The sequence below is a fragment of the Trichosurus vulpecula genome, chromosome 9 (assembly GCF_011100635.1).
Source record: "Trichosurus vulpecula isolate mTriVul1 chromosome 9, mTriVul1.pri, whole genome shotgun sequence".
Lineage (NCBI taxonomy): Eukaryota > Metazoa > Chordata > Mammalia > Diprotodontia > Phalangeridae > Trichosurus > Trichosurus vulpecula.
In genome coordinates, this window is record NC_050581.1 from 78870222 (window position 1) to 78884912 (window position 14691).

Below are 14691 nucleotides of genomic sequence, written 5' to 3' on the forward strand. Positions count from 1 at the left end.
CTTCCTCCTCCTCCTCCTCCTCCTCCTCCTCCTCCTCCTCTCGCACCTCCTCCGCGGAGGCTCCACTCCGGCCCCGCACGTCCCAGCGGGTTGGAAGGAAGCCCCTTTTGGAGACTGGCTCCCTCGCGCCCCTCTCGCCGCCGCCTTGCGAGCGCCCCAAGTTGAGAGGAAGATGGGGACCCGGCTGCAGTATTTGCAGAGCCGCTCCAGCAACAGATTGGAAGAGACGGAGAGTTTCCGCCGAGGGGAAACTGGCTGCTGAAGGGCGCGTGACGAGGCTCCGAGAACTTCTCCTCGCCCACAGCCGCCCGCCCACCCGCACCCACCAGCTCGCTCGCCCCCAGCCCCGGCTTCCTTCGGGCTCGCTTGCTCCTTTTCCCCGCGAGGAGGGCGGAGAGGCATGAAGACGAGCCGCCGGTGCCGAGCCCTGCTGGCCGTGTGTCTGAACCTGCTGGCTCTTCTCTTCTCCACCACCGCCTTCCTCACCACGCACTGGTGCCAGGGGACCCAGCGGGTGCCCAAGCCCAACTGTGGCCGAGACAAGAAGACCAACTGCCTCAACTACAGCGGCAACAGCACGGCCAACGACACGGCGGGCTCCCACGGGGTGCACTACAGCTGGGAGACCGGAGACGACCGCTTCCTCTTCAGGTATTTCCACACCGGCATCTGGTACTCCTGTGAGGAAAACCTCAGTGGACTTGGTAAGTGGCAGCGGGCTCCTCGTTCTGTTCCTCCCTCTCCCCGCTCCCCGGCCTCCGGTGGCCGTGGATGGAGATGACCGTGAAGGTTTGGCCTCACTGACCAGAGCGCGAGGTGCTCCTTTCCTCCCAGGAGCCCCGTGCGGCGCCCGTGAGACCATTTAGAACGAACGATCCCAAGGTTCCCCGGAACGTTCCATGTTCCACGGGTTAGAATGTTCAGCCTTTGGGAACGTTCCACTGGTAAGAGCATTCCACGGGTTTGAAAGCTCCCCAGTGCCACGGTGTAGAAGGCTGGGCGCGCGCCGACCCGGAGAGCAACCTGTTCTTGCTTGCCTTTTCTGGGCTCCTTGACCTGCCCTCTGCAAGCTGTGCGCCCCTTCCAAGGGGACACTAGAAAAAGAGCATCCAAGCTGACCCTCATATGCCAGGGCTGCTCCTGGGAGCCCCTACACTTCCCCTTCCCCCAAAAAGGAGGCCAAAGGGTTCAGTTTTAGCAGTCTCAGAGTGAGACTGGCAATTTGGGTCCTTCCCTGACTGATAGATAGTTTTAGGTTATGAGTACAGTGTATAGTGGAGTCTTGGCACCAGTCTGAACTGGGAACGTTCAGTAAAGCCCCACTGAAACAAGCTACATGTGTGTATGTGTGTATTTGGGGGCAGGTGGGGTGCAGAGATCCCTCCCGAAGATAGCTGGAGCCTTGAGGAAGTAGGATATTTATCAAATCAAAGAATAGTAAAAACAAAATTCACATTAAAAATGTATGGAAAAGTAGTTGCAGCAGAAACAGATAAAAACTATTCAAAACAAAATTCTTATTGATTAAAAAAATGCACTTTTCAGGAAGTAAAATATGGGCACAGACCCAGTAAGCTTATTGGGGTTGGCTCCTCTCCTTCTACATCTTTGAGTGCTCTTCTCCTGGCCACAAAGAGAAGTAAGAGTGCTACAAAGCTGAAGAACAAGGCTCTAGCAAAAGCTAGAAGTGTCTGGGTGAGAGATGGCCTCTGGCAAAGGCCCTTGGGAAGGCAGCAGGCATCTATAAATCGAGGCCTGTGTACCTTGAGAGCTTTTTACTGGTTAATGCTGGGTTGTAATGCCAGCCCCTGATTGATGTTCAGAGGGAGTGATGCTTGCTGAATGAATTGACAGCCTCTCCCCCTTTTCAGAAGCTTAAAATTCATTCAATAGGAGCTTAGTTCTGCAGGGCCTTATGAATATGCCTGTATATTCAAGCGGTGGTAGAAGTGAACATCTATCCTCAGTCTTTGATATGCCGACCAGTCTGGTTGCATTGGTATGAACCTTCTTTTGGGGGAGAGAAAAATACTGCTGGAGGAGCTAGTTTAACCGGCAGGGTGAAGGTTTCAAGTACTTCAGCCCAGGAGTTACCTGATAGCTTGTACTTGGGACAGGATCAGACTCTTTTTTTTTCTCCTTTGAAGGCTGCCTAGTCTAACTTGTTATTTTTGATACTAAATGTAAGTTGTCTGAATTGTACTTTCTGTTACTTATAAACATGCTGATTCTTTCTATACTGTATATTTGCCAGACATATGCTTTTAGTTATCGATCAGGATTGATTTGATCTCCAACTTCTGAAAGTACTCATGGGACTTTTATACATTTTGATTCTATTCTAGACTTAAATTCTGGAAGCACACTTTAGTCCAAAGCTGTAATCTTACAGAGCCAGGGAGGGGAAGCCACTCTGCCCAAAGTCATACAAATAAACTACAGAGTTGGTGTTAGAATCCAGGTCTCTTGAGACATCATGAAGCACAAAAAAAGAGCACTAGATTTGGATTCAGATGAACTGGATTTGAACTCGGACCTCTAAGACCTCTTCCAGACTAAATCTCTTAATGTAGTGATTTCCAGTCCACAACTCATTCCACTATACCACCACAAAACTAGTTAATTGCTTTTCATAAGCACACAAGCCACAGCCCTAATCACCCACACAGAAATTTTCATAATACCTTGACACTTGAAAAATCATAGCCCTTCTGGCCCATAAGCCATTCTTCCCCTTAAAGAAAGCATTTCTGAGCTCTTGAATAAAACACATAAATTGCCATCAAATCCTCTTCTCCAGAAAAATATCACAGTCCTTCTAAAATATGCACTTAAATGACCCTACTCCCTGCCAAGGACCTCTCTGACAGCTAGAATCAGGCTACAACGACTACTCTCCATGTAGTTTTCTCAACTGAGACTTTCCAGCTGTTGCTTCAGAAGGGAAGGGAGATTTTTATTATTTTGGGGTCTCTGGTTCAATCCTCAGGAATTCTTCTATTTTATACTAATTTCACCTTCAGTAAACCTGGGTTAAAACATAGTTTGGCCCTGGTTGTACAAGTGGGGTGATGGGTTAGGGTAAGGTGAGGGAAGTACATCACTGTACGGTGGTATATGAGGAAAGGACTGTTTGGGGGAACTAAAACAGAGATGACTTTAAATGTAGTGTTGTATAATGAAGAAAGTCCTAGATTTGGAGTCAGAAAACCTGCATTGGAATCACAGCTATCCCTCTTCCTACACATCAGCGTAACCTTGGACAAATCGTTTAACCTCTAGGCCAAAATTTCCTTATCTGTATATAATAAGGAGATTGAACTAGATACCATCTAAGGGCCCTTCTAGCTCTACAGCTGATGATTTACATTTGTACAAAATATACAACAAATAGACTGTTTAAGGCCTAGATTTTAGGGGGGGGGCTGTGAACTGTTTTTTTTAAAAAAGGTATTTTGATAACTATATTTTAGTATAATTCATTTCCTTTGTAATCCATAGGCCAGGTCCAGGAAACAAAAAAAGATTAAGCACCCCTTAGGGTAATCCCTATTGTGCATAAATACTGTTGTTTTTTCTTTTTTTTAGTTTTTTAGTTCTATGGCAATCTCTCTCTTGACATGAGCACTTATAACCTTGATTTAGGGTTATATCAATATACATCCTTTTTCATTGCCCATGCTAATTTACCACTGTGGTGGTAAGCTATTGATACAAATCTGGATGAATGACTATTTGGATAAATCAGATAAGCCCCAAATTCTTTCTTTTTTCTCTTAGTCATCAGTATATGAAAAACTTACCTCAGGAAAATTGCAATTTTCCTTCTTGGGGTTTGGAAGGTAGTGATCAGCCTGTCACTCATTCCTCCAGGTACTGTTCATGAATGAGGCCAAATACTGGCAGTCTCACTGCACCGCAATTAAAAACAAAGTTTTTTGATCCATGTTCACCTTTCTTCTGTGTTTTCTGACCCATAAGAAAAACAACTGCCTCCTAAATTGACATCTGGCCCTCGTAGGAAGAGAATTAAGGATAACCCTCTCTGTCTGCTGTAAAAGGGAAGGAAACATTTCTTTTTCATTTACTCCTTTTCCTTACGGTTTTCTATGAACCGTACCAGCACAGATCCTAACCTATTCCTCTCCGGGCAGAGCATGCTGCAAACATTCCTTCTTCAAATCCCCAACCAGAAACTCTGGGCCTGTAAAAACCTCTCTCCGTCATGGTCAGTCACAGTGAAACCTAACAAGCCCCCTTTTCCCACACTAATAGCCCACAGTGCTTACAAAGAAAACTATAGTACTTCCCCAAAACAGATACACTTTCACCAACGCTAGCACAAAGGAATCTTTTCTCTCTCCTCTGAGAAGGAACATCATTCTCCCTCAATATACAGAAGAGGAATCATGTCCTCTGCACAAAAAAACCAGCCCAGTGTTCAGTCCAGATTCTGCCTGCTGAGAATCAGTACACTGCATTTGGGAAAAGGGAAGCCTGGCTTCTACTTCTGATTTCCCCCAGTGGTTTGTTTGGTGACTGCCCCTCTTCTCACCTCCCAGCAAGTTTACACTTATTCATTATTCCGAAGCAGCCCTGGTTAGCAGAAAATGCCTCAGACTGGAAACCAAGGACATGGATTTGAATCCTGTTCTCAACCTCTGTGACCTTGAGCACATCACCTTTCTCTAGTTTTCATGTTTGTAAAATGACAGAATGATCTTTTTGGTGCCTTCTAATTCTAAATCTGCTTTTATGAAAAATAAGGCTTACTGTTTATGTACATGATGCTCACTCTTAGGTGACACAATGGAAATGTAAAATGTGGCTTCTTCCCTCCAAGAGTTTGTAATCTAGCTGGGAAGGTGATACACACACTCACACACAAACACACACATATGTGTGTGTATTTATATACATACATATATATTATATTATATATACACATGTGAAAAATGCATGACAATTCAAAACATTGCACTATTAAGCACAAAAAGTAGGGTTATAGACAATGCATATGCTATTATAGGAATGCAGAAATGGAGGGAAGCCCAGAACCTTAGATCTACAAGGTACCTCAGAGGTCAAAAAGCCCTTCTATAACATGCTTGAAAAGTCATCATTCAGCCTCTGTTTGAAGATCTGTATTCAAGGTCAGCCTGCTACACTTTGGAGTAACTTTAATTGTTAGGAAGGTCTTTTTCCTTATAATTGTCTGAAATCTGTCTTCTTGGATCCATTGCTTTTAATATTGCTGTTGGGGCCAACTTTCCCATGACAATCTCTCAAGTACTTGAAGACAGTGATCACATCCTTTCAAGCTTTCTCTCCTTTCCAGGCTAAACATTCAACTAATCCTTGTTTCGAATATTCTCCAGTTACTGAGTTATCTTGGTAGTTTTCTTCCAGTTGCATTCCAGCTTGCAATTATCTTTCCTAAAAATACCATGTTCAGAACTGAATATTTGGCCTGACCAGATCAGAGTACAGTAGGTCTATCTCTTCCTGAGGTCTGGATATTGTGTCCTTCTTAATCGATGTGTGTTAGAGAGGTTCAGGAAGAACTATTCTTTCCTGGTTCTGTCTCACCTGTCCTCCTCAGTCTCCTTTGCTGGCTCATCATCCTGGGGATGTACTGTGTGTCTGTCCTGGGCCTTCTCCGTGTATCCTCTCTTGGTGAGCTCAGCAGCTCACAGATCTATATATCCAGCCTTAATCTCTCTCCCAAGCTCTAGTCCCACATCATCAACTATTGGACATTTCAAATTGCATGTCCAATAGGCATCTCAGACTCAACATTGTCCAAAACAACTCATCCTTCAACCAAACTTTCCTCTTCCTTCCAGTTTCCCAAGTGTGTAACCTTGGTATTATATTCAATCTGTTGTCAAATCTTGCCGTTTCTACCTTCAAGAACCCCTCTCTCATTTGACCATTTCTGCCTACTCAAACAATCACCACCTTAGTTCAGCCCAACATCACCCTTCACCTGGACTGTTGGACTCCCTGACCCAAGTCTTTCCCTACTTCAGTCACACACAGCTGCCAAAGAGATTTACCTAAAGTTCAGACTGACCATGTCAGTCTCCTACTCAACAAAATCAAATAGTCCCCTATTACACCTAGGGTAAAATCTCCTATATTTGTCTTTCAAAGTCCGCAGCTTTGCCCCAGTGTAGCTTTCCAACTTTACCAGAAATTGCTTCTCTTCCCACATTTTATAATCCAGCCCATCTGTCCTCTGTTCCTTCCACATTGCATTCCATTTCTTGTCCCTATGCTTTTGTACTGGCCATTCCTGGTTCCTGGAATTTGCTCTTCTCACCTCTCCCTCATGGAATTCTCACTTTCTTTATGATTCAGATTATGTACTGTCTATATGAAACACTTTCTGTTCCCCTAGCGTCAGGGGTGCAGAACCTGTGGCCTTATGTAAGGCTGTACAGGTGCAGCCTTTGGACTGAGTCCAAATTTTACAGAACAAATTCTTTTATGAAGGGGATTTGTTCTGTGAAGTTCTGATTCAGTCAAAGGGCTGCACTTGAGGACCTAGAGGGCCACATGTGGCCTTGAAGCCACAGGTTCCCTACCCCTGCCTAGCTGCTTGTGTGCCTTCCCTCCTGAATTACCTCGGATTTATTCTGTACATACACACACATATGTACATAATAAATATAAGGTAGTTGTATGTACATATTCATATATGTACATATATATGTATGTATGTGTATACATTAGCTCCCCCTAAAGAGTGTAAGAACTTTGAGGGAAAGGACAGCTACATGAGTAGATGCTTAATAAATACTTCATGACTGAGTGAATGAGTGACCTTGTGTTGAACCAGGTGAGCAGGATTTAGAGAGGTAGGTGGCCAGGGGGAAAGTAAATAAAAATGTGGGGTTGTTTATGAATGTAGCCTCTTCAGGGAACTGGGACATTCCCCAAATCATGGAACCACCAAGTGTGAGAGTTAGAAGGGGACCTCAGCTACCATCCAGTCCAATCCATACATGAAAAGATTTCCCACTATAACATATCCAACAAGTGGTTGTACAGCTTCAGCTTCAAGATTATCAAGGAAAAGGAATCTACTATCTCTTGAAGCAGCCCATTCCACAGATAGCCCTAATTATAATGACATTTTTACTGGCTTCAGTCTAAATCTGCCCCTTTGCCTAAAGTTCCACTCATTGTTTCTGATTGTTTTCTCAATCTCTCTTCGGAATGAAATACCTTCAAATACTTGTAGACAGTTATCATGTCCCCCCACCCCCACCTCAGTTTTTTTTGGCTTCTCTTAACTAAACATCCCCAGTATTTTCAACCCATTCAGTGTGGCCCAGTAGCAGGAGAGAAGTTTGGATAAGTAGGTGGTGGTGGTGGTGGTGGTTGTGATGATGGTGGTGGGGTAAGGGGGCATACTAAATATCAAGGAGTATTCCAGAACATGAAAGTTTGGATATCATCTTTTAGGTCAATAGTGTCCAAAGACCCTCTAGGGGTTTGTGACTTGATCTTAGGAGGGCCATGGCCTCAAAGATTATGTGATTAACCAATTAAAGGGTAAGAAAATGGGTTGTATACCACTTTCCCAGTGATAGCCAAACTTTGAGACTTTTCTCCAACACAGCCATACCTACACTTATCTCCCAGCATTCCTTTACCTTTCTTCCCTCATCCACTGTCTAAGCTCCCAATGCTCTTCTTAGTTGAGCATAGACACCTAAGGGCAGATATAACTCAACTGTTACTCGGGTACTCATAGTAGCAGCTGTACATGTGCCATTAGGAAAATCCTCAACTATACCCATCCCTGTCCCCCAAAACATTTATTGGTTATGATGCCCTCTAAAGGCCAAGCTCTTCTCTCCAGGGCAGTTCTGCCCCCTCTCCCCCACCCCATCACCCCACATCTTCTCATTTTGGGTTGAACCCAGTGAGTCGTGACTGCATTTCAGATCTCATTACATTATCTTTCCCCTCACAACCTCCTCCATCCTTCCAAATGGGCATGTAGTGTACCATAATCCTTCCAGTGACCCAGCTTCACAAACTTACTATCATTCTTGACTTCTCATGCTCCCTTGATCAGTTGTCAAATCTTTTGCTTACATCTGGCTCCTTCTTTCCACTTATATCAGCCACAAGCCTACTTCAAGCCCATGTCACCTTTCTCCTGATAGCCTCCTAAATAGACTCCCTATCTCAAGTCTCTCCCTTCTCCAAACCATCTCCTATATAGCTGCCAAACTGATTTTTCTAAAGGTCTGGGGCATGTCACTCACTAAATTCCAGTGACTCTGTTGACTGTATGATAAAAAATTTCATCTTAACACCGTTCTTTATTTTTCTAATTTTTATGTATATTTTTAATATATATGATTATTGGTATAGTGGTGCTAATTTAATTTAGAAATTCTTTATAAATAAGTAAGCACACATTGGGAGTGTATGCTCAAAATATATATATGTATATATTTTTTTTTACTGATAGTAGGGATGTGATTAAATTTTTTTTGGGACTACTGTTCTAGATAATATGAAGCAATGGTAGATTTTTTTAGCACAACGAAATCGAAGTTTGTGAATATTAATTTGGCTGCAGGTGTTCAGATTCTCAATGTCATTGGAGGTATAAAACAGTATGATTGCCAAATTTGTCCACCACTGGCATACAGTGTCCCGCACAGAGTCCAAATAGAAGAGAGATTCACTATAGATGGCTAGGCTCTCCAGATGACCGTGTTTGTATATAATATTGTGTTAATTTTGTTAAATCCTGGACTATTCCAGTGCATACTCAATGAGATCCACCAATATTCAAAAGCAAAGGGCCTAATAACTCATGTTGGAAAAGTCAGGTGGTTGAAGAATACCTGTTTCCTAGATTATGACAAATAGTCGGATGGGCAGCCCATTGATTTAGTCTATGAGTACATATATCTTGGTTAGACATTGAAGATGGCCTTCAAATGAATGAAGATAAGAGTAGGCCGGATTGCATTTAGGAAACTGTGTAATACTTTCAGGAATCTCAAGCTGCCCCCTAACATAAAAGCCCATCTTTTTAACATCAGTATTCCCTTGGTGATGCTATATGGCTACAAATAATAGAGCACCATTATATCTGAAGAATCAAAATTTCAGTGACTGAAGGACAGTGGGGAGATGCTTGGCAGGTATAAATGGACTCCTACAGATTACCAATGATACCTAGTTTTCAAAAATGGCATTAAAGGAAGCATTAGGAAAAGGAGATGGCTCAGGCCTATAGTAGGAATGAGCACCCAGAAAATATCAAAAGCTGCAGAAGATTCTAGAGGAGGACCTCCAGCAAGTATATGGGTCCTCTAGGGAGGATTTTTGGAGGATATAACTTTCTTAAGGACAAAGTCTATTTCCTTGTCTTTGTCTCCCCAGCACCTAGTTTAGTACCTGGCGCATAGTAGACTCTTAATAAATGTTTGTTGAATTGAATTATGATATGCATAGGAAGGTGTGAATAGACTGTGATTGGCATCAATGAAGGTAGTAACCACCATAATGAGATCATTGATTCACAGAAGTGTTACAGTCTTCTCATAGTTGGGAGAGACCTGAATTAGTAGGCATCAAGTAAGATGATAAGAGTCTGGATTGGTGTGTTGGCAGTGGGAATAGAGGAATGGATGAGAGACATTTCAAGGGAGGATTGACCAGCATGTGGTGACTGATTGAATATAGATAATGCTGGGGCTGGCTCAAGATCATTTGTGGCTTGGAGCTTCAGTAACTCAAATTTGTTTGGGAAAAGGTAGTGTCTTTGAAAGAAGTAGGAAAGTCGGGGGACGGAGCTGGTTTGGGAGGAAAGTGATGTTCAATCTTCCCTTCTATATGAATTAGTTTCTCTATCTGTAAAATAGGAAAAGTAATATTTACTACTGTTTTCACTCCACTCTTGTGAGGTAAATGATTCACTTACCTATGAGTAGGTTTTTTCTCTCGGTATCTGAGTTCCTATTTGTTTCATAGTAAATGAAGTTTGTAGAGTAGTGCTTGGTGCTCTCTCCTTCCGTTTTTCCCTCCCTGTGGCCCTTTCCACATCCCAATCTATACCCTATATCACCCTATATCGGGGATGGGGAGCCTCCAGCCTGGAGACCACATGTGACCTTCTAGGTCCTTGGCTGTGGCCTTTTGACAGAGTCCAAGTTTTACAAAACAAATCCTTTTATTAAGGGAATTTGTTCTGTGAAGTTTGGATTCAGTCAAAGCGCTGAACTTGAGGACCTAGAGGGCCACATGTGGCCTCGAGGCCACAGGTTCCCCACCCCTACCCTATATGCTTAAGTACTAGTGGACAGTATCACTTAAGGGACAGTGAGTAGTCATGCCTGCTGGATTTTCTCAGTCACGGAAAAAACTCACACCTTTCTTGCTGCCTCACTAAAAGAACACTCTAATGTTTCTTCCTGTTTTCTTAGAGAATTATAACTTTTTGGTCTGACACACTAATTTAGACTACCATGCATTTGTATGTATAAAACATGTATACATATAAAACATTGTCAACCAAGATAATCTTGAATGCTTGGTATGAGGTAGTGGAATGCAGGCATACCCCTGCTTAAAAAAATCTCTTATTCAAATTTAGATAAACAGGCTAGTATACTCTACAAAAGAGTTCATGGTTTGGGTTTTTAAAAAAATAATAACCTGCATTCATCAAGTTCCAAATTTTCAAGAGCACAATACTGGGAGATGGGGGAACTGGGTTCTAGTCCTTGGCTCTTTTACTTAGCAACTGTGTGACCTTGGGCAAATCAGTTAACCTGTCTGGGCTTCATCTCTTTTTTAAAAAAATCGCATCTGCAAAATGAGTGGGCTAGACTACCTGATCTTCCAACTCTGATGCTTCACAACTGCAGAAATTTGTTAGCAACACGTCTTTGTGCAATGTGGCGTGAGCCTATATTCTACACATAATGGAGTGGATTTCCACAGACTCTTTCTCTTCTACTCTTTCTTCTCTCTACTTTCTTTTGTTCTGATCATAATGATAGGTGTTTAGTGGGAAGATATAAGTGGAACTGGAGGAGTAAGAGTGCCAGAATTACCCATTAAATATAATCTTAAAAAAAATTCTGTGGGATATAGGAATGATTACAGTCTTGGCACTGTTGTGTAAAAAGTCTCCAAGTTTGCCACTAGGACTATTCTAGGAATCAGAAAATCAATGAGTCTTTTACTCCAAGGTCATTTTTTCCAGCCTTGATTTCCTCTAGCCAATGGGTTTAAACCCATTCTTTTTCGAAAATGCTACAAAGGATAAAGCTCATTACTCAGGTATTCCTGGTGGTTAATTCATTAACTAAAGGTCTTTGACTTTTTAAGTTTGTATATCTTGAAAGATCCCAGAATAATGAGTAATGATACTGTTTGGGGGGACTTTGTAGTTTATGATTGGAGCTATAAAGTACAGGTTTTCTTTCCCACTATCCAAATTTTCAAAAGAGCAAATGGATTGTAAAGCACTAAGAAGTACAAAGGTATAAACTAATTTTGAAGATCAACAAATATAGAACTTGTTTCCCAAGGCTATGAGATTTCCTCATTGGGCTCAAGAGTTTCTAGAAATTTCAAAGAATAAAGTAAGAGAGATTTCAGGAAGGATGGAGCAAAGCTGTTCTTTCAGGAAAGTGGAGAGTGGACCATTGTTTTCAAGGTGATTTTAGGGGCATTAACAAAGTTTTGCTGCCCAGAAATATATCCCTTGTAGGTCATAGGGTTTAGAGATGAAATAACCTTAGAGATCAACTAATCCAACCTCCTTGTTTTATTATTTTTTAATTCTTGTATGCTTTTTACTTTGGATGATAGTCACTAATGAAAACAATTACTAAAACCATAGAGTTGATATTTTATCTGACTTTCTTAACTGATCCTCACAGCATATTTATTTTCTGCCTATTACACTGGAAGTCTTCAGATGAATCTCGATGACTGCTCTACTAAAGACTAGGTGACCTCTGAAGTTCTGATTAACTTGAGATCCTGGCTTCTGTGATTCAGTGTGCATCTCCTGGCCCCTTTTTATATTATTCGCTCCCTTTGTATAGGAAAGAAAAGTCAGCCAAGACTGGGGGTGGGGGTGGGGGTGGGAAATCATTAGATATCAATTTGTGAGGGACCTGATTTGTCCTATGGTTTCCTTGCTTTCTGGGTGATGATGGGGGAAACAAAGGCATTTACTTATACCTTTCTTGATGGTGGAAACTCTGCTACTAGCGTTAATATTTTCTCATTTCCATCCTTATGGAATCAGAGGCCAAACCTTTTCCATCATGGTCCCTTGTCTAGAATCTTTACCCTAGTGGTTTGACAAAGTCTGGATTTATTGACCTTTAGAGCATGCAGCAAAATATACCTTTTTAGTCAGACTTAACCAGATTCATATTGATGCTAATTTTTTAGAGGGTTAAATGTCCAAAGTGAAACTAAAGTGATTTAAAATGTAAAATATTGTCCTTTAAAGTATGTTAGTGTGGACCTGAAGCAGAGAACATAGCCCATAAATGTGACATTTGAAAAATAAACAACCGACAAGAATTAATTTCTTTTTTGGACTTTCCCTCTTGCTCGTTTGCACAATTAATTGAGAGCTGGAATTCATTGTGCCCTAGACTAGTGGAGCATAAATCTAGACTCTGTGTCTGCAAATGGATCTTTTGAAAGTAAGGTGCAGTGAAAGGGTAGGGGAAGTGGCGGTAGAATATAAGGTGTAGTACTTGAATTTCTGGAAACGAATACAGGACTTGGGGCTTTGTTCCCCAAGAGAAAACATTTGCTCCTTATCTGCCTTGTTGAATCCAACTCCATGCTCATATCATGTTCCCTGAGTACATCAAGGTAGCCATATTGCTTAAGAAAATTGCTTCAGCAAACAATAAGTGTTTTCTATTCTGAGCAGATAGTAGGGGCCAAAAGGGAAGCATATGACATTTTTCTAATCATTCAATTCAGGTGAAAAATCGTTGCTAAAAGACAAGAGTAGGGAGCTCCAAGTGGCTTGTCCTAGGAAATGAGTTCCTAGTTTGAAGCTGAAATGCCAGATCACTGGTGGTGGAGGCATAGAACATTTTCATAGGTGCTGAAAGCATTCTGTCTCCAACCCCGCTTTGTCTGCTGTGGAGGTGGTGCTTTTTGTCAGTACAGATTTAGGCTTTTTGGAGCTGTGACCCTGAGGCTGCCCTCTTAGGGATGGTGACAATGAGATGTACCCTCTGTCCTCCCTCAGCTGTTTCCTTGGCAGAAGGGTAGCTAACAGCAGGCAGACTCAGAGATACTCCAGGGATATGGTGCATAGTGTGTTGGCTCAACAAACTGAAGACTGGAAAAGGACAATCCGACCAAGGGAAAGATTTGCCAAGCCTGAAATCAAACCTCTCTAGCCTCAGAAGATCAGTTTGACAATACAGTAGGTTCTCAAATAGCTGAGATAAGTGCTGAGCATCGAACAGTACTATTGCCTCAACCTGTTTCTGAGGTATGTTCACATATCCCAATAGAGTCAATGTATGTAAGAGGAAGCTTGTTCTGGTATAGGGGGGAAGCTGTGGGGGTTCCAAATCACACTCCTTATCTATCCATTGGTGCACGTTGCATTGTTTGACCTGCCATGCCATTTTTGTTTGGCTCTAAACTCAGTTGCTAGCTTGGATTTGAATTATATATTAGACATTTTAAGTCATAGCAGCTATCACAGAGCCAAAAATATACTAGTGTGCATCTTGGCTTGGATTTTATTTTGAGGAGTACCAAGGGCCATCTCCTGACTGAAGGAGCATTAAGAAAAATAAACTGTTGGCTACCCAGAACAAGATGATTTTTACTTCTTAAAAAATGGCAGGACATGCATGGTATGGCATAACTTTGGGCTCAAATTAGAACCTCGTGTGGTATCCATTACCCTTTAGGAAGACCTTGAAATGCTAATTTTTGCATGAAAGCTGCCTCTCAAAGAAAAATCAGCCATTGAAAATGTTAGCTTATGGGGCTTAATATGTTGAAGAAATCACTTCAGTCTCAAAATTCTTTGTGGAAATGGCTTGAAGAGTACGGCATTTAGCCATTGAGTAACATCATCTTGAGTATTTAGGATGACACCAAATGGAGTATCCTGGCAACTGGAGATGGTATCAATGGCTGTATGATGAAACCTACACCTGAATCCTGAAAGCTCCTATTCTGAGGTGAGTCTCTCTGATTTTTGACATGGAAGGAATTTCTCCAGGCTTCTCACTTTGGCTGTGACACCGACCAGTGGTGGTACCTCCAGTAAAATTAGCCTCAGGCTCATTGCTGCCCCTGCCAGTATAGCTCAGGTGGTCATGGCAGCTTTGTGGCTTCTGCAGCGCCAGAAGTAGTTGGCACAAAATTGACCAGTCCTAGGGTTGAAGTGCTGCTAGAGCTACTGCTGGGGTTGACTGTGGGGAGCAAACAATTAGGCAGTGTAAGAATGGGCACAAGCTAACATGTTGATAATTACTGCTGGTGCCAGGGCTAACAGTCTGTATCAACATGGGTCATTGGTTTTCTAAAGTGATAAGTACCCTAGCGATTTTTCAGGTAAATATCAAGGAGACTGATTTTAATTTTTCCAACCAGATATTTGTTATGATGAAGTGGAATTTTAATGCCAACAATTGGTGG

At 42.2% G+C, this 14691-nt stretch overlaps 1 protein-coding gene across 1 annotated transcript in view; it reads left to right on the forward strand.

Annotated features, from left to right (window-relative positions):
* Window positions 1-400: 400 nt before the first annotated feature.
* GSG1L (GSG1 like) overlaps window positions 401-14691 on the forward strand; it is a 344786-nt gene continuing 330495 nt past the window's right edge. The window contains exon 1 of the mRNA XM_036739585.1: window positions 401-704. Coding sequence (XP_036595480.1) covers window positions 401-704 — 304 coding nt within the window. The remainder of the gene's footprint in view (window positions 705-14691) is intronic.